The 21,020-nt window shown below is 38.9% G+C and overlaps 1 protein-coding gene across 13 annotated transcripts in view; it reads left to right on the top strand.

Annotated features, from left to right (window-relative positions):
* The window catches only part of ANKRD7 (ankyrin repeat domain 7), a 200,836-nt gene that overhangs the window by 112,543 nt on the left and 67,273 nt on the right, over window positions 1-21,020 (top strand). For all 13 annotated transcript variants that reach the window (XM_030549082.1, XM_030549080.1, XM_030549088.1 and 10 more), the window contains 6 exons: window positions 4,172-4,355; window positions 8,184-8,330; window positions 9,981-10,934; window positions 13,697-13,849; window positions 18,289-18,464; window positions 18,700-18,793. In XM_030549082.1, the coding sequence (XP_030404942.1) occupies window positions 4,172-4,355; window positions 8,184-8,330; window positions 9,981-10,934; window positions 13,697-13,849; window positions 18,289-18,464; window positions 18,700-18,793 (1,708 nt within the window). The remainder of the gene's footprint in view (window positions 1-4,171; window positions 4,356-8,183; window positions 8,331-9,980; window positions 10,935-13,696; window positions 13,850-18,288; window positions 18,465-18,699; window positions 18,794-21,020) is intronic.

Here is a 21,020-nt window from a genome sequence, read left to right as displayed (position 1 = left end):
ATGTTGAGGGGTTTCAGCCAGGTGTTCTCTGCTAGCAGGTAAGTTTCACCTTCATGATCTTTGTAAGGGGAGGGCAGGAAAGCAGTGACGCAGGAGAACCAGGCAGCACAGCTGCTTCCACAGTGTGCAGCCCAGGTGACTGACAGAGTGGATTACTCGGGAGAATTGGAATTCTGCACCTAGCTCAGTTGCTGGGGGAGACGGGGGAGACTGGGGCTTCCTCTTCCCCTTGAGCAGCTGGGGCCAGGTCAGACCCACCCCAGGAAGCGCTGTATCCCTCCCCCACTTCCTGTCCACATCACTCCTCAGTCACAGGGAGAAAGGGTCACTGTATGGGAAGCTGCCCCCCATGTCCACACAACTCCCTTGCAGTCGGACCCCCCTCCACCCACCCACCCACACACACACACACACACACAACCTCCCCCACTGAGCCCCCTGTCTCATTGAGCCACCTTCCTTGCACTTGAATCCCTATCCCACCCAGCCTTGTCCAGAACTAAAGCCCCCCCACCAAGCCCCAGCCCTCCCACCAAGCCTCACTCCACCAGTCTTTGTCCCCTCTCCAATTATATAGAAGTCAAACTATGCCTATGGTGATAAGTATAAGTTAATTATTAGTTCAGTTCTGGGTTATGGTAGAACCCAAGAAAAAGAAGCTGGGTTTTAAGCCCAGCTGTCTTCCCGGCTTCAGATGACCACATTCAGTGTCTGAAATGCTTGGGAGACAACCTCTTTCCATCTGGGTGTTCCATCTGCTGGACTTTCACACCCAGAGCTCTTGATAAGAGGCACAACAGATTACAGCTGCTGCTCCTTGAGGAGCCCCTTGAGGCCAAACCATCCAGTTGCAGAAACATGTTGGATCCAAGGTCTAAGAGGCCAGTTTTGGCTCCCGTGACTTTCTCCAGCAAACTGAAGAACCTTAAGGGTGCCAGGAAGTTTGCTCTGGCTATGTCAGTTCTAAGGAAGAAAGCAAGGGTGAAGACAAGCACAATTAGCAGCGACAGATCAGTCAAGGAAGATCAAACTTTGGGCTCCCACCTGCACAGTATCTGAGTAGTACGGATTGGGGGTGGGTGTAATTTTGTTTTTGTTACTGTTCACATAAATAGCCTGTTTTTAGAAGTTGATTTTTGTGTAACAGATAAGTATTAGTATTTAAAAGGACACTTTAGGTTGATCCCAAATTTGGCATACTTTTGTTTTTCTTTTCTATTTACCAAATCCTTATACACGCTTTATTTTCGTAACAAATATTTGAATGTTGTTTTTTTAAATAAAATGACAAGTAAATGAATACCAGCTCTACACTCATGAGCAGCTGTAGTCTAGCACAGTTACAGTAAGTATGGCATTGAACCCTTTATCTCAGATGTTGCATGGCAATGTTTTTTATCACAGGACACTTTGTCTTCCTTACTATTTGTAAAGTTTGGAATTCACACTCTGAAATATGAATCACTTATGTATTAGTATCAGAGGGGTAGCCATGTTAGTCTGGATCTGTAAAAGGAGCAAAGAATCCTGTGGCACCTTATAGACTAAAAGACGTTTTGGAGCATGTGCTTTCGTGGGTGAATACCCACTTCGTCAGATGCATGTAGTGGAAATTTCCAGGGGAGGTATATATATGCAAGCAAGCTAGAGATAACGAGGTTAGTTCAATCAGGGAGGATGAGGCCCTCTTCTAGCAGTTGAGGTGTGAAAACCAAGGGAGGAGAAACTGGTTTTGTAGTTGGCCAGCCATTCACAGTCTTTTTTTAATCCTGAGCTGATGTTGTCAAATTTGCAGATGAACTGAAGCTTAGCAGTTTCTCTTTGAAGTCTAGTTCTGAAGTTTTTTTGCTGCAGGATGGCCACCTTAAGGTCTGCGATACAGTGGCCAGGGAGGTTGAAGTGTTCCCAGACACCACGGTGCAAATATGTGATGGTCATATTAACACCACTCTATACCGAAAACCTACGGACTGCTATGCCTACCTTCATGCTTCCAGCCCAGGCACATCACACAATCCATTGTCTACAGCCAAGCACTAAGGTACAACCGCATCTGCTCTAACCCCTCAGACAGAGACCAACACCTACAAAATCACCAAGCATTCTCAAAACTACAATACCCTCATGAGGAAATAAGGAAACAGATCAACAGAGCCAGACGTGTACCCAGAAGCCTCCTACTGCAAGACAAACCCAAGAAAGAAACCAACAGGACTCCACTGGCCATCACATACAGTCCCCAGCTAAAACCCCTCCAATGCATCATCAGGGATCTACAACCCATCCTCGACAATGATCCCAGACTTTCACAGGCCTTGGGTGGCAGGCCAGTCCTCGCCCACAGACAACCTGGCAACCTGAAACATATTCTCACCAGTAAATGCACGCCACACCCTAGGAACTCTAGCTCAGGAACCAATCCATGCAACAAACCTCGATGCCAACTCCGCCCACATATCTACACCAGTGACACCATCACAGGACCTAACCAGATCAGCCACACCATCACCGGTTCATTCACCTGCACGTCCACCAATGTAATATACGCCATCATATGCCAGCAATGCCCCTCTGCTATGTACATCGGCCAAACTGAACAGTCTCTATGGAAAAGGATAAATGGACACAAATCAGATATTAGGAATGGCAATATACAAAAACCTGTAGGAGAACACTTCAACCTCCCTGGCCATGCTATAGCAGACCTTAAGGTGGCCATCCTGCAGCAAAAAAACTTCAGGACTAGACTTCAAAGAGAAACTGCTGAGCTTCAGTTCATCTGCAAATTTGACACCATCAGCTCAGGATTAAACAAAGACTGTGAATGGCTTGCCAACTACAAAACCAGTTTCTCCTCCCTTCGTTTTCACACCTCAACTGCTAGAACAGGGCCTCATCCTCCCTGATTCAACTAACCTCGTTATCTCTAGCTTGCTTGCATATATATACCTGCCCCTGGAAATTTCCACTACATGCATCTGACGAAGTGAGTATTCACCCACGAAAGCTCATGCTCCAAAACGTCTGTTAGTCTATAAAGTGCCACAGGATTCTTTGCTGCTTTTATGTATTAGTAGTTACAAATACTTGGAAAATCTTCAGCACAATTTTAAAGCAACCATTTCCTCATATACAATAAGATTTCTCCTGTTGTCTAATAATTTGTGATATTGGTTAAAATATCTAAAAAGTCACCCAATATTCAAATGCTTTATTAGTCACGTCATGGAACAAGGAAACATACCATGCATTGTTTTTGTCATTGTTCACTGTCTCTATACTTATAGATAATTGGATTCAGTTATCAGAAAAGAATAAAAATAAAATTGCTAAACTCTCCTCAAGGCCTTCATTCTCTGTTAACCTACAAATTAAATCGGGTAGGCAACCTATTGCACGTGCGCCAAAGGCGGCACGTGAGCTAATTTTCAGTGGCACTCATACTGCCCGAGTCCTGGCCACCAATTCTCAATACATTGAACACTATCCACCGATGTGACGGGCAGTATAGACGTATCCTTAGTTTACTGGTAGTATTACTATACTTACTATTTGGAACTCCTCGTGAATATTACAGGTTCAGAGTAAAGATATTTCAGGCAGCTGCCAAATTTTACCTTAGTTAGATTGTTGGCCATATCTTCAACTATAGTAAAGTGTCATAGCTCCACTGATTCACACTAGCTTGAGAATCTGGCCATATGTTTTATTTCTAAGTTAATTGCTCTGTTTTAATATGCTTTGTTCCATATTATTAGTAGAATGACTCAACATTTTGGATAGTACCTTTTTGGAAGGGACCAGGGAGAATCCCTTCCTTTCTCATCTCCGTGATTTGGGATAAGATATAGGATTAGTTTGTTATAAAGCTTACATACTGGTGAATTTCTGTGTTATGTGTCTTCATCAAAACTTTTGTATAGCTGGCACCTCTGAATGAGGTTACAATTTGCTTTAAAAGTCAGTTTAAGAGTCACAAGATAAGAATTGAAGGTGGTTGGGATTTTAAAAATGTGCTGCTTCTGTTTGTTTGTTCTTCAAGCTACATACTGTGGAATATTTCTCTTTACCAAATTTTTAAGTGGGCTGAAATATCAACAGTTGAAATTCATGATGGGTGCAAGCATGTTCCAGGGTTTTGGTTTTAAAATAATGTTGTGTTAAATACCAGATTTACTTTGAAACAAGAAGAAGAAAGGAGAATGAGTACAGAAATGCTATATGAAAAAAACAGAGAACTGCTTAGAAAGAAAGAAGATCAGTACTGTAAAGAGTTGGAGGAGAAACAACAGCTTGAGCTAACCCAAAGGAGTCTAGAAATGGAGTTGAGAACATTGAGAAATCACTTGAAACAGGTTATTATTTATCAAATCTTAAGATATGTAGTTCAACACAATTTTCTTATATATGTTACTTCCCATTTGTTTTAATTCAGATGTGCTCTTCTAATATGTTTTAAGAAATGAGTTTTAAAATGTAAAGTCAAACGTTTACAATGGCGGTATATAATTCATGCTCATGAAACTATGATTCTCTTTCAAGGGCTGGCTGTGCAGATTCCAGCACTCATTCTGAGAATGCATATGCTACTATGCTGCTTCTACAAATCTACTCCATGTTATTTTTTTAATTTTTCTCAGACCGACCATATTGTTAATTGAATATAGGCATAAAAGGGACTGTAGTCCCAGCAGCCCTCAGTTTCTATTATCTGACAACAATCCTGATCTGTGGGGAGGCTTATTCAGACCCCTAAAGGTCACTGCTTTCCAGATGCTATTAAGCTTGTGGTACTAAGGCATGTTCAAAAATGTGGATATGCCAGGGTGGTATACTCGGAGAACTTCTTAATCTTCTTATTGACTCTCTAAAGTGAAGAAGATAAATATCTGATAATTGTTCTGTTTTGGTTCTTGACAACAATATTTCTCATTTCACCCTGCTTCATTGAATTTAGAGGAATGACAAATGTGTATCTTGTTTCTTTGTAACCTTATCATTGAGAACAAACAAGAAATTGAGTTATAAAGATAGGCAGGTGTGGAGAAATTTTTAATGACATCATAATTAGCCATGAAAGTAAAGCTCTAGTGTTTTGTGATGTCAGATGAACACAGCAAGAGAGACAGATGCAGATATGGATCTATCGTTATTTATAGTATTTCCATTTTTTTATTTTTCCATAATAAATTGATTACAAATTTGTAAAATTAAGTAGAACAACATGTTAGCTTACTGATTTTATTTTAAATTTGCCATATTTGCTGTTTGAGTTCAATTTTAAGAATAGTTAAAATACCTGCCTATTTTTAGAGCTTATGAGATAGACATAGAGCTTATGAACAAACGTCAAGAAATTAAGGAAGGTTTTTGTCTCACTTCAGGACACTCTGTTAAGTTCCCCGGGTCTTATATTTTCTTTTATAATTTTTTCCTGGGATTCCATTATCTCCAGCGTAATATTTTGTTTCGGAATTTGGAAGAGAAGATCTTTAACAAGCTGAAAAAAATGTGGATTTAAGAAATATTTGTGAAGACTGCAGTTGTGTTGCTCGAAAGTGGATATTCTCAGAGGTTAGAGTACTAGGAAATTTCCTTTTGACTTCTGTCTGTGTGGATTATAGCAAGTGATCTGGCAGATCTAGAATTAATAGAATGAAGAAAGTAATTCAGCCTCATCAGGAGCCCATTTCTTCTTTCTCTAGTCCTCCTCTTAGAGGCTCTGTTGCCTCTACTCCTTTATGTAGAGCACATGTTCCCAGCAGATTTGAAAGCAGATTTCCTTCCCCTCTTCTATCATTTTCTATTCCTCCTGTGAGAGAGAACTCTCGTAAAGGGATTAGTTTTCCTTCAGCTACATTAGACCTGGGGTTCAAGAGGAAAACACCTCAGGAAATACGAGGCCTTGTGAATACTGTTCGAAAAATGGTAAGAATTTTGTGTCCTTTGGTGACGTTCTAGCTGTGAGAACTCTATCTGTCGTTTATAGAGCCCTGCAAATCTGCAGATATCCACTTTATATCTGCAGACCATGTTTGCAGATCATGGGTGGATGCAGACTCAAATTTTGTATCTCGGCAGGGCTCTAGTTATTTAGACTTTTAAAATGGAAGTAGGGTGTCCATTCTTGCAAAATAATTCTTTATTCAATACCAAACACTAGAAAATTCATTTACCCTTATTTGATAATACCCTTATTTGGATATTCACCCACGAAAGCTCATGCTCCAATACGTCTGTTAGTCTATAAGGTGCCACAGGACTCTTTGCTGCTTTTGCAGATCCAGGCTAACACGGCTACCCCTCTGATAGGTGATACTAGGTGATCAAATTGTTTAATTGTAGATTCATTATTACATTTAGCGTACCAAATTAGTTTTCCATGAAAAGTAACCTGCTCATCCGAGATGACTGGAGGTTTTTTGTTACAGCTTTAGAAATAATCTAAAATTGTCCAATTAGTTCAGCTTAAGAAGTGACAAAGAATATTGAGAATATCACTTTAAGTTGAAAAGATCATTTGATTTATTTTTTCTCTTATTTTCAGAAAACACGCACAGAATTTTTGTTCATTTCTGACTTGCATTTCAGTGTCAGTCTTCACCTAATGTTGACAGATTTTTTTTTTTAAAAAAAGCAAAATGTCAAAGCTATGAATTCGTGGTCTCTATTTCTGAGAAATAGTTTTGATTGGGCTTGTATAGTTAGTTGATACTCAATGAGGCACTGACTTTATAAAATAAGAATAATGATTTCTATAGTAAAGGATTGGGTATTTCAAATATGATTATTAAGCTATTGAAACACTCATACTGTATTTATGAGATGTGTACCATTCAACTGTCTGCACATGATCTCATGGATCTTTTCACTAGGCTTGACCTACTTATAACCTTCAGTGTTGAAATGTATTTAACATTAAGGCTTCTTTACCATTGAACATTCTTAAAATCAGCCTGCATACCAACTTATCCTCAAAACATAATAGCAATTTCCCATTGTGACTTTTAGGCCTTGTCTTCTCTGGAGAAACCTACTATGGTAAGAATAGCATGGTCCTCCTACTACACTTGTAGATCACATCCTATTCTTACACCTGCGAGATCCAAATTGTTTTCATTGGTGCCAACTACCATTTAGATTAGACTTGTTTTCAGTAGGAATAAATACTAGATTAGTCTGAACAATTTCAGCTTCTGCAGGTTTAGTGCAAATGTGGATGGAACTAGTATGGTTCAGAATAAAATGGTTCAGGTGGTCTTTTTGTTACTGTCCCACATTGCATCATCAATATTTTGAAATCTCCCAGAATCAATTGCTTCTGGAAGCTGTGCCAGGAACTGTATGATCAGTACACAAAAGGCATCTGAAATGGTTTAGAATAGACTTTGTGGATGTTGTGAAAACTGCAACATTTCAGGACACCAGTAAGCATGGCTAGTATGGACACACTGAACTGTTTGTACAACAATTTGACAAAGTCTTGGATTGAGCACAAATATATAAATCCCGTTTCGGCGAAGAACTGAAGTCCTGTTCTGCACAGCATTTAAGCATGTGCTTAACTTTAAGCACATACCTAAGTTCTATTAAAGTCAAGATGCTATACATTTCTGAGGTTTAATGTCTTAACTAAATTTTGCTGTACATTACTGTGCAATGATATTAAAAACTTGACTTTTAGCTAGGTCTCAGTTAAGGCGTTGAGATTGCAAATGCAATTACTTGTGTATTTTATGTGGCAATCAGGAGTTTAATCAGCAATTGCAGTAATTACTGCAGGTGCAGTAATTGTATTTGCAACTTTAAGCCCATAATTTGGGGACATATTTTTGAAAGTTCAGAGCTATGTTTACTTGTGACTACTTTCATCTTTGAAAGAAAAATTTATTACAAAAATGGTTTTTTTTAATGTTTGGGGTGATCTAAATATTGGACTTTTTTTCAGTTGACTGTTAAAAGTAGATCAGGTAGAGAATATTAAATGCTGTCTTTTCAAGATAGACTTCCATCCTATATGCATCCTAAGGAAGCAGACATAGCTGAAAGAAGTGTTCTTTAGGCAAATGTACAGAACCTCTTCATGTATAGGTGAGGAAGCCATGATGAAAAGAACAATTATTACTATATCTAGTATATTTTTCCAATATTAAAATGTTTAAAATATATTTTTTTTGTGTTAGGTTGAAGAAGAACGTAATGAAACCCAGAGACAGCTCTCTCAAGAACAGAGTGCCAGAGCTCTACAAGAGGGTATTTTGAACAATCATCTTTGGAAACAGAAAGAAATAGAAGAAGAGACTAAAATAACAGTAGCTAAAAGTTCAGAAGTAAGCAGTGTTCTGTCCAGTTCAAGTAAACTTACACACAGGGGTGGCTCCAGGCCCCAGCACGCCAAGCGCGTGCTTGGGGCAGCAAGCCACAGGGGGTGCTCTGCTGGTCCGCATGAGGGCGGCAGGCAGGCTGCCTTCGACGGCCTGCCTGCGGAGGGTCCGCTGATCCCGCGGCTTCAGCGGACCTCCCGAAGGCAGCCTGCCTGCCGTGCTTAGGGCAGTAAAATGCCTAGAGCCGCCCCTGCTTACATAGTGTTCATTATTAAGTGTAAACAAAGGATGTTTTTCTAATTGTGTTGACTTAAAATGCCATCCTTTGCCAGAATATTTACAATATATAAAAGTAATATAGTTTTGTAAACATTGCTATCTTTGTTTCCCTTTCAGATTTAAAATTGGTATGCTGTGGATGGCAGTATCCACCAAATACTCTTAGAAAATTTGTAAAGTAAAAAGGACTTTTCTCAACTTCAGTCATCTGCTTATTTTTCTGACATTATTCTGAAATGTTTTCTGTTGTTTTTTTTTAATTACTTTAAACTTCTGCTAGCAGTGCAGCGCCAATGAAGTTGAGGGAGATTGATCTGGATCCTTTTCTGGCTCAGATACAATCATATACTAGATAACAAAGTTTCCATTTGAGTTCCTTACTACTAGCAGTGAGGGACAAAGCAGAATGAACGCATCTATTAAAAATAGCTGTTTATTTGTAAACTGAGCAAATTTGGTAAATAAGCCACTGAGAGACAAACGTGGAATCCAGGAACACCATTTTTACAGTCACTTTTGAGAGTGTAACTTCATCTTCAAAGTAATGTGATTACATTTAACATGCCTGAGCTTGACACAGTGAGAAGCTGTTTGTCAGAAGCACTCCAACTTTTGGTCATAATTCTTCCTCACCACACTACCCAAAATTCTCAGTACAGTGGATGAATTATCCCTTTCCAGAGCAAAAGAGATTACATATACATCTCCTATTTGATTATTATCTGAGTACATTATGCTGTTTGGATGATTGGAAGACTACGTACCTAAGCTTCACTAATATGGGAAAGAAGAGAGAGGGAAGGAAAACGAAGTATACACGGAAAAACCACACTTTAATGCCAAGATAATACATAAAGTTTAAAGATATAGTATATATATTCAAACAGAAGTCAGAGAAGGAGATAATAAATTGGGAAGTAATAACACAATGAATCAGGAGAGCTTGGTTCTGTTGCTGATTCTGCGAATGGGATAACAAGCCTAAACCACAATTTTAAAGGAATATGAAGACACACCCATATACACTAAAGCGTACATGTACTCAGTAACACTGTAATATATTTTAAAGGCTTTAGATTTAAAATATTTAAAGAGTTTGTTTATATTATTGTTGATATAAAAAGACACTTGAATGTGGCTTACTGATTTGGTTGCTGAATAGTATCTTACAGTTCCAGTGAGTTCATCCACTAAAAGATAATGTGGGTTCAGAGCCTTTTCAGCCAATTAGATTGTAGTTTATAAAGCTATTTTAAGTAAGTTAAGGTTGATTATTAGAAAACATCAAAATGCATGTTTGTTCTCAGTTTTTTGAAATTTAACTCCTCTCCTTTCCTTCCCCCCCTCACCTCTGTTTATATGTTCTCAATTACTCAGGTACCTGATAATCAGAGAGAAAAGGATCTGTTACACAAAAATCAGATACTGCAAGATGAAATTGCTATACTAAGACTAGAGCTTGATCAAATAAGAATTCGGCACCAGGAGGAAGAAACCAAATATTTAGAAGAAAATGAGGTCTTGAAAGAAAAAAATGAAGATCTTAGGAAGGAGCTAAAACTCAATGAGGAGGCTTTGACACAAACAGTTTTTCAGTACAATGGACAGCTGAATGTATTAAAGACAGAATCTGCAATGTTAACTTCCAAAATAGAGCATGCAAAAGAAAATAAAGATAGACTGGAGACAGAAATGGAATCATTCCGTTCCCGTTTGAACTCTGCTGTTCAAGAACTTGAATGCTGTCGGAAATCAAAAAGTGATGTTGAGCGAACACTACAAAGAGAGCGTGATGAATGGCTTCGTTTGCAAGACAAGCTCAGTCATGACCTGTCCAATCTGCGAGACACCAATAATATCTTGTCTCAACAGCTTAGTAAAGTCGAAACTAAAGCTAACAGTCTAGAAAATGAACTTCACCATGTAACACATACACTTAGAGAAAAAACTTTGCTTTTAGAAAGTACTCAAAGAGATCTAAGTCATGCACAATGTCAGGCAAAAGAACTTGATCATGCCCGACAAATTGAGAAGGATCAAATGAACAAATATATTGTAAAACAGGAATCTATGCAAGAACGATTGGCACAGCTCCAAAGTGAAAACGTCTTACTCCGGCAGCAATTGGAAGATATGCAAAACAAGGGGATCATCAAAGAAAAAGTTGTGAGTGATGTCCAAGACAGATTTAGTGATATATTCAGTAAACTTAGAGCTGATACTGAAAAGCAAGTTCATATGATGGAAGAGAGAAATAAGGAATTAATCACAAAATGTAATAATTTAAGGGAACAAGTCTTTAAATACGAAACAGAGAAAGTAGAAAGAGAGGTAAGTGTATAAATTTCAAACAGTGATTTGAGTTTTACCATTTATTCACTGAAGGTTCCATAACAAAGTTTAACATTTTCCCTTGTAAAATTTTGAAATACACCAGCTGGAAAAAATAATTGTGTAATTTACTTACAGGGGAATGCGCTTATCTGTTTCGTACTTGGAAGAGTAATAGCTTGTGGCAAATAAATCCCATCTCTGCTTTCCCTCACCTATGTATTCTGCTCAGAAGATTTGAGCAATGACTTCCAAATTCAGACTGTTAAAGGATAAACCACTTTGTCTACAAGTGTGATCTCCTTTCAGTTTCTACCTAGTAGTATTTGTGCATCATGGAATGGAAATTAAAACTTTACAAACAGTGCAAGAAGTTCCAGATAGCATTAGACTGGAGTGGCATGGAACAAAAGAAAGCCACAAAGGCAAAAGATTAGAAGAGAGGAAGTGGGAAATAAGTGAGACAATAGGACTGTGATAAATGAAGGGGGCAGGATGGGAGATAGCTCCATTTTACGGACACTCAGCCAGCCAGTAGCTATAAAATCACTCTTAGTAGCTGTTCTCTAAGTGCTCTACCTATAAAGGGTTAAAAAGTCTCTCTGCTATGCACAGGTAAAAGGAAGCGAGTGGGCACCTGGCCAAAAGAGCCAATGTGGGAAAGCTAGAACTTTTGTAAAATTGAAACAAGACTTCCTTTTTGTCTGTCTGTTGTTGTTCTTGAGGAGAGGCAGTTATGCTGTGAGAAGCTTGGGCCAGGTATAAAAATCATCAGTATCATACCTAGAAACTACTCATTTAAAACCCCAGATATGTAAGCAGATCAGGAAATGTCTAGGAAGACGCGATTAAGTTTATCCCTTTTATTTCTTTATGGCTTGTGGACTTCACTGTGCTAACCCCAGATGCTTTTGTTTTGCTTGTAACCTTTAAGCTGGACTTCAGGAAACCTATTCTTGATGCTTAATCCTTGTAGTTGTTTTTTTTTTAATCTAGCAAAAGCCTAAATTCCCAGATGTATTTTCTTTTCTTTTTTTATTAATAAAATGTATCTTTTTCAAGGACAGAATTGGATTTTTGTGTCCTAAGAGGTTTGTGCACGTGTTGTTTAATTAGCTGCTGGCAACAGCTAAAAGTGAAAGGGCTTGAGGGTATCCCACAATAAGGAGTTCCCAAGTGTGCCTTCCTGGGCTCTCAAAGGGGTTCTGCACTTGGGTGGTGGCAGCATCTATCCATCCAAGATCAGAGAAAAGCTGTAACCTTGGGAGTTTAATAGAAACCTGGAGTGGCAAGTATTAATTTTTAGAGTCTTTCGGGCCCCACCTTCTGCACTCAAAGTGCCAGAGTGGGGAATCAGCCTTGGCAAGGACAAAGAAGAATATTGGAGAAAACTAAGAAAAGTAACAGATTAAGAAAGGGATGCTGAACACAAGGGAGAGTAAACTAGATTTGGGCATGGGTAGAAATCAATTGAAGAATCCTTGGGAAGAGTGGACAATTGGTAGGAGACAGCTAAATGGAGAAGAGCTGGCCATTTGAAATCTAGTCACCACCTTCAAGAGTGAGCTAGTTTTAGGTACTACAACTACAATTTTAAGTTGGAAATGTTATTTCAGACATTTTCTGCTGTCCCCTGTCATTTTGAAAATAAACCCTGAATGTCAGCAATTCTTAGGTAGATCTCTGCCTTAAGTTTAGTGTTGCTGGGAAATTATTGATACTCTGAAATTGCATTTACCTTTATGTATTATGATTCCAGAAACTCTGAGAAGGTCAGATATGTTAAGGTGTTGAAGGCCTACCTAATGACTAATTTATCAAGGTTACTTTAAAGAAGAAAAAAATAATTTGTAGCAGGGCTGTCAGCCACTTTTTCCTGGAGTCTTTTTTGTAGGTCTTAACTGCTAATAAGTTAAAATAATAGATTCCGTCAGGAGATGCTAAAAATAACCGAAGCTACCCAAATTTTAAGTACAATATGTCAGCTGAGAGAGGGCGGTGTTCTAAAATAAGATGGTGAAAAATCAGAGAGGATTTTGATATGCCACATACTTTTTTATGGGAACCTCAAGAGGATTTGAAAATTTGGGGCTTTTTTCTTTAGTGGAATGGGAAACCTAGAAAAAAGGATAGTACAGGGGTTGTGAATATGAAGCAGTGACTTTTTTTTTTTTATAACCAGAGTGGTCGCTGATTGCTCTGAACACTTTTGAACAATCTCAGTTTCCTGGTATGGAAGATAATAAAGATTGGCATCTGGTTTAAAAAAATAAATAAAATCCCAAATGTCCAAACTATACACTCAATCAGACTGTGGCTTTTATGCCTAAATGGAAAAATCTGTATTCTGGTATATCTTAAAAAAATAAAATAAAACCAGACTTAAAAATGAAAACTCTCTGTAAAAGTCCTTTCCTACATCACTGGAATGACCAAGACCCTTTCTTTTTAAATGACCATGAGGAGAAGATAGCACACATCCTGAACAGGCTAAAACATTTAACCTCTCTAGAAATGGCAATCCGAATTCATTGGCACCTGCTGTCCAACTGGCTTTGATTGACAGTGGTCAGGTGGGAGGGAGACTGCAGCTATTTAGGCACATCACTGGGAGACATGATTGTTTACCATTTAGTGCTCTCCTGAATGGATTCGTTGAGATATATTACCTGACAAAACAAAAAATATATTTTAAGTCCTAATCTGGACTCATACTAATTTTTGTAGTCTTTATTAATACAAACTTGAAAATATTTCATTAGGGTACAGTAAGACAACTGCAGCAAGAACTTGCTGATGCTCTTAAAAAGCAATCAATGTCAGAAGCTTCACTTGAAGTAACAACACGTTATCGCAACGACCTGGAAGACGACAAACTACATTTGCAAAAGGAAATAGACAAAATTAAAACCAAGGTATACAAAGTCTATTAACTTCATATAGTAGTAAATCTGTAGTTGGTTCACTGATTTTACAAATAGTGAAAAACACGAAATGTTCTGCTTATTTTGAGAATCATATCAAATACAGTTGTATTCATGAATTAATTTAATTTACTTTGTTATAAATGGCAAGATATTACGAAATGTCTCAATTCATGAAACTAAATGTGGAATCCTTTCTACATAGTCTATTTTAAAGATTTTGATAGCATGGCATTTCAAATACAAGTATATCTAGTGTCTTACTTTGTCACATAAAAGTAGAAGCTGATTTCTGTTGCTATTGTTTTACTGATGGTTTGTCACAACAGTTACCTTGGTGGTTAAACTTCTACACTTACCTTTGACTTTAAAGTTATAAGGGAGGGAGTCCCTTTTCTTCCAATAGTAGCTTTACTTAAATATTATGGTCATGCTAAGGTCTTGAAGCAGGGTGAGGGAATGCAAAATTGACCTTTAAAATGTTCGTTTTTTCTTTAAATATAAAGTAATTGAATAGTTTAATTGGGTTCTAGTTTATAACATGAGTTTTGCTTCTCTAAGCATTCAAGAAAAATGTTCTGCATGATGTCAGCCCTCATTAGCTATAGGTAAAAATAATTGTTTCTCATTACTACATTTTTCTTCTAAACATTGCAGAAAGTCTAATCTCCTATTTTAGGCAGAACTGAGACCAACATATTTTATTGGCAGAGTCAGGAAGATCTGTGGCAGCATGCACTGGAAAGACTAAGGCATTTAATGTGAAACTATTAGGACAGATACTGTGCAAAACACAAGATAAATAATTTTAACTAATCAATTAAACATACATTAATTTCTCATTAATTCATTGAATTTTGGAGCAGCAGCTGTTCTCCAACTAATCAGTTTTGAATACCTGCAAATAACTGATTCTGTCTTCCCTGCTCCTACAATGTATCAAGGCTTGGCTACACTGGAGAGTTGCAGCACTGGTGGTGGGTTTACAGCGCTGCAACTTAGTAACTGTCCACACCTGCAAGGCACATCCAGGTGCTGCAACTCCATGGCTGCAGCGCTGGCTGTACACCTTACTGGTCTACCTTTTGGGGTATAACGATTGCAGCGCTTGTGACGCAGCGCTGCTCGTCAAGTGTGGCCACCAAAAGCACTGTAATTGGCCTCCAGGGTATTAGGAGGTATCCCAGAATGCCTGTTCACAACAAACCGGAAGAGTGGCTGAACTCCGGGCTTCCTGGAGCTGCTTATCTAAAAAACAAACACAGCTCCTGTTTGCTGGAGAAGAGGCAGGCAGAGAATTGCTTTGGAATGTTCACAGCTGTTTTGCTTGAGTGGAGAGAAGCCACACGTCGGGGGGGGGGAGTCCGTGTTGGAGCAGCTGCTTATGTGGTCTGAAGGCTATTTAGGAGTGCTAATTTGCATTAGTGAATAAGAAGGGGTGGGGAAGGGGTCGAAACTTTTAAAATGATTGAAGGTAGGTGCTGTGTATCTTCCAGTCCTTAGAACTTGCAAGGCAGGGAGCTGACATAGTGTCAACTCCAAAAATCCACTCTCTCTCTGTCTCCCCACTCTCCCTGTCACACTCCACTCCCCCCCCCTTTTGAAAGCACATTGCAGCCCACTTGAACGTGGGATTAGCTGCCCACAATGCACCACTTCCAACAGCGCTGCAAATGTGGCCACACTGCAGCGCTGGTAGCTGTCAGTGTGGCCACACTGCAGCGCTTTCCCTACACAGCTGTACAAAGACAGCTGTAACTCCCAGCGCTGTACAGCTATAAGTATAGCCATGGCCTATCAGTCCTCTCTTCTTGTTCCATTTCTCCTCTAACAATTAAATTTTCAGCCCCCTCCTACAAAGCATTTCATCCTCTTCTGCTATTTCAAGCATTTTATTCTCTCTCCACCCTCTTTATTTTTAGGAAAACACGTAGCTCTTCACCCCTCCACTGAGGACTGAGGCAGGGAGCAGGAGCAGAAGCTCCCTTACTTTCTGCTTCCACCTCAGGCTGTGGTGGTGTGGAATGGGGCAGGAGCGGAAGCTTGTCTCACATGTAGTTTCAATCCTTTTTGTCACCCTTCTGATCCTGGAAATGTAGGTAGAGCTGGAAGCCAGAAAGAGTTGCATATTGGTATGAAAATCTAGCTTCTCTCCAGCCAGTTCCAAAGACCTCTTTGCAAGCGAGGAGGGACAAGTCAAGTGGTGGTTGGCTTTTTTTGAGATAGTAGGCTATTCCTTAGGCACATGTTGTAACGCTGATTAGCAGCCTTCCCCCAGGAGCCAGGGAGAGGTGGTTAACTATTCAAATGAGGGGTTTTGCCATAGAGCCTGAAAACTTTATTGTCTGCATTTGACATATCTGAAGACTTTGTGTTATCAGAATAGAATTTAAAAAGAAAATAAGTTTACAGAAAGCAAACTAAACATATTTATAGGATAGTGTTTACAAGGTTGAAGTGAATTGCCTTGACACGGGATGCTACACTTGTTGAAGTAATGCATCAAATCACAGTAACTGAAAGGTACAAAATTTTTATCAGTGATAAAACTTCTTGTGTATTATTTGTGGAAATAATTTTGGTACCACTATGGCAAACTTACTACAGTCTTTTGCAAATTGCCAGTCAGCTGTATAGCAAATGAAATACTATATAATTATCAAAACAGTTCAATCAAAAAAATTCTAAAGTTAGAAATTTTAATTGCTTTAACTACTGAAATGGCAGTTCAATTTAAAATCATCTTCCCACATAATTCTAAGCTAAACCTATTCTTGAATGCTTAGAGAAGCAGAACTCATGTTATAAACTAGAACCCAATTAAACCTATTCCTCTTCCACTTGATGCTTCAAAATCACTTCTCATTTTTCTTATTATTTACCAGTACATATAACTACAGGTAACTTGTAACTTTAATAATGGTTTACCTCTTACATTGGAAACAATAAACTCTTCAATTCACATTTTTCTCTATTATCTAAGGAGTTGCCCATTTTGTGACATCGCAAACCATGTGTTCTGAAAAATGTATAAGCTCCAGTTGCTGTATTCATTATTTCTTTTTCAGCTATCATTTCACAGCACCTACATACAGTTTATATTTAGAGTAGCGCAATGAGTAGTTTTCATCGTCTCAGCACTTTAAACACTTATTGACTTAAAATTATTTCTAGGCATCTAAGATGCAACTTGTTATTGAGACACAATGACATTTAAGTAATTTACATTCTTTCACAACTGTGGTACATACCTGATAACAATTTGTCTTAGAGTAACTAAATCCTCACTTGGACAAAGAAGATGCATGTGTATGTCTTTTACTTAACATATTATCTAGTTCAGCGGTTCTCAAACTGTGGTTTGGGACCCCAAAGTGGGTTGGGACCCCATTTTAATGGGGTCGCTGGGGCCGACTTGTACTTGCTGGGGCCCAGGGCAGGACTCAGGTTACAGACCCCCTGTCTGGGGCTGAAGCACTTGGGCTTCAGCTTTGGCCCCTGGCCTGGGGAGGGTGGGGTTGGCTCCCCCTCCTGGGGAGGTGGGGCTTGGTTGGGCTCAGGCTTCTTGGAGTACTGTAGTACCTTCTTGGGGTACCATAGTAATTTTTGTTGTCAGAAGGGCGTCAAGGTGAAATGAAGTTTGAGAACCCCTGATCTAGTTTGTAGATAAATTCTTTAGCTCATTTCAGTCTCTGACTTCTCCAGAAAAGTAGAAATATTGGATTATTACATCTATTTGTGCAACAGTTATTTTTGTAGTATTTTCTGCAACTGAGATTTTAGCTATCAATCTGTATACTTCATTTTTTTTTTAAAGTTAATTCATGTAACTCCTATTTTCTCTCTCATTGCTGCCATCCTCTCATCTTCATACCCTCAGTTTGTTTATTACACCAACATGCTCCATCTTGTTTCAACTAAAATCTTGTAAACTCTTTGGGACAGGGGCCATCTCTTTCTGTGGTTGTATAGTAATTAGCACAGTGAGCCCCGATCCCCTCTGGGAAGTACTGGAATACAAATAATAAAATATCAGATCAGTTATAAAGTTGTGCACCAACTTTAAGGTAAGGATGAAAATTTTAAATGAGATACAGCGGGCAAGGAGGAACAAATGAAGACATTCAAAGAGTGATGTGGTGTTATAAGATGAGGAGAAATCATTTTTGCAGCTGTGTTTTGACAATTAGAGAGGAGCAGTATGGGGCTGGTGAGGCCAGTATGGAGGATGTTACAAGTAATAATTGAGGAAAAAGATAAGGCATGGACAAGGCTTTCAGACTCCTGGACAGAAAAGAAAGGAAATGGACCAGGGATTTATTTAAAACAAATGTTTATGGACAGGAACCTGAATTTTCATCTGAAATTCAATAATGGTTTAAATACTTGCACTTCAAACGTCAGTTACCTTAAATTTGATTTGTTTACAGCTGCAAGAATCAGAAGATCAATATATTCAGTCTGAACGACGTATTCATGATTTGAAGAATGCGCTGGATAGTAAAGAACGAGAAGTGAATGCTTCTTCCCAGAAATTGCAAGACCTTCTAATAGCATCATCTGGAACAAATAATGCTATAAAACAACTGGAAGAACATATACAAAGGTAAGAAAATTACAACATGTTGAAATATGTCCAGGAAAAAAAAGGACTTTGCTAATACACACTTACAAATTACAGAATTAAATACTAAATACAATTTTAAAATGAATTTTAGATTATGAAATTCATATGTAAATTATTATTTCAAAACTATTTCAAGTTTTGTGCTATTGTGGATTTACAGACTTGTCCAGAAAAATCATATTGTTACATATTAAAAAGTTTATTTGCTTTTAAGACTTGAAATTGAAAATGCCAGATTGGAAGCTACAACCAAACAGCAAACAAGCAGAATTGAGGTACTTCAGAAAGACCTGCAGGATTCTGCTTCTGTAAGTCAGCCACAGGCTTAACTTTCTTGTGAGTTTATTGCATCTATGCATTAAAGTGGGGATTTTCAAAGGAGCCTAAGGGAAGTAGATTGTCAAATCTGATGGAGTTATGCTCTTGTGAAAATACCAGTCTAATATAGCCAAATACTTGGTTTCTGAGAATTTTGAGATGGCATTATATGTATTATTGTTATTCAATTGACATATTTTAAATTAGTTTCAGTATGATATATTTTATTATTAATACTAATGTGAATGTTTAAAACTTTAAATCAGACAAGTTTTCAAACATTCATTAGACATGTATATTGTTAAAAACATATATGTAACAAGCTAATCAATAGAAATTCCCTTGGGATTCGGATGATAAAATACTTCTGCACTAGTCTGCTGATGCTAAATGACATCATCTGAATAGAATTATATCCCTTGTATTATATGTTGGCTTCTCAGTTTTTACAACTGATTTCATGGCTAGAATTTTTTTAACATAATATAAATGAAAGAACTGTAAAGATTTAAATATGCAATGAGTAGGGGAAGAACACGTATATAAGGAAAAAATCATTTTTAGGTTGTCAACTGATAAGATTTTTCAATAAGCAGAGGTTGGTTTTGCTATGTATAGTTGATTTTTGCTTTTGCTTCCTAATATTGTGTTTAGTGATGTGCAATAAACAACAAAGTTGGATCCCTGTGGTACCTTCTGAGAGATGTTGACTTTTTGTTTAAGATCCGTTTTTCTTCTGTGATGACTAGCTTTTTATTTAAATAAAGTCCACATCAGAGAAATCACCATGACAGTTGTCACTAATTGACACCTTTGTAGGCAGTGTCATAGAGAAGTCAAATATGAATGAGCATAGAGATTGAACTGTCCACTCCACCCAAACTGGCAAAGCAATATGGGGAGCACCTTTAGTTTTCCCAATTAGCTATGAAGGCCATTGTTTTCAGGTCTAATATAGACACATCTTACCATACACCTCTTCCTCAAAGATAGGCCTTTTGTCACATGCTCCTGTAGCTCCCTGAGTTTGACTGTGTGAAAATTTAAATGCTAGCAGAAGCAAGCTGTTCCGAGAGGAATTATTCTCAGTATCCACAGTCTATTTCAATCACTGGAGTAAGTGGGAAGTCCTTTGGGGGTGGGGAGAGAGAGATTAGGCTTTTTCTAGGCATGCTGTGGAAGAGATTTTATACATAATGAAGTACCACCATATACCCTCAGGTACTGAGACACCTGCAGTGTAATAACAGGCCTGGATTTAGAGATTAATTGAATGACTCTGAACAGAGGCCCCTCTGTGTGTCTCTCTATATATGGCAAATAACATAGGAGAGAGACTTGTATGTTGACTCTGCAGATCCACACTTCTTCTGAGTTCTCTTCTAGATGAAGAGCCACAATAAAAAGCTGAGGTTATATTGGCTGTGAACTTTATATAATTTTTGCCTAGAATATTTGGTTCTGAGAACAGGGTATGCATGCTTTCACAACAGTTACTGCATTTTACATAGTTCATAGACTTGTGATAAGTAGAATTGTTGAGTCAAAATACTCTATGAACGCAAATGATTGGTACTGTATATACTCTATCAGAAGCCGGTTAGTTTATAAGCCGACCCTCTTCCCCCCTCCCCCACGCCCCAAGATGGATAAGTAAAAATGGAAAAAAATTATGACCCATTCATAAACCAACCCTATAATTCAGGGGTCAGTAAACTTTGGCTCCTGGGCCATCAAGAGGAGCCACTTGTGGGCCAAGATGGTTTGTTTACCTCAAACGTCCGCAGGCACGGAGGTAAACCTAAGTAAACAAAGTGTCCTGGTGCAGCAAATGCTTAGTCTGATGGGCCAGGACAACAACTGGTGGGGAAATGCTTTTTGGGGGGAAAAGCTGGGAGTAACCCCTGTGACCACCCCCCACATGACTCCACCCCTAGCCCAGGACCCCCACACTCTCCGCATCCCATCCTCTCCCACCTTATCTGGGGAGGATGTTTCTGGCCTCGCTGGAGCTGTTCCGGCAAGCTGGGCAGTGTGGTCACAGCCTGCTCCGGTGGGCCAGACCGGGCGGTGTGGCCGCAACATGTTCCAGTGGTCTGGGCCGGGCGGCATGGCCGCAGTGTGCTCCGGCCAGCTGGGCAGCGCAGCCACAGCCTGCTCTGGGGGGCGGGGCTGAGCGGCACGGCTGCAGCCTGCCAGCCTCGGAACTGCAGCTGC

This window comes from Gopherus evgoodei, chromosome 1 (assembly GCF_007399415.2).
Source record: "Gopherus evgoodei ecotype Sinaloan lineage chromosome 1, rGopEvg1_v1.p, whole genome shotgun sequence".
Taxonomy (NCBI): Eukaryota; Metazoa; Chordata; order Testudines; family Testudinidae; genus Gopherus; species Gopherus evgoodei.
The sequence above is the reverse complement of the archived record's forward strand: the minus strand, read 5'-3'. Positions and strand labels throughout refer to the sequence as shown.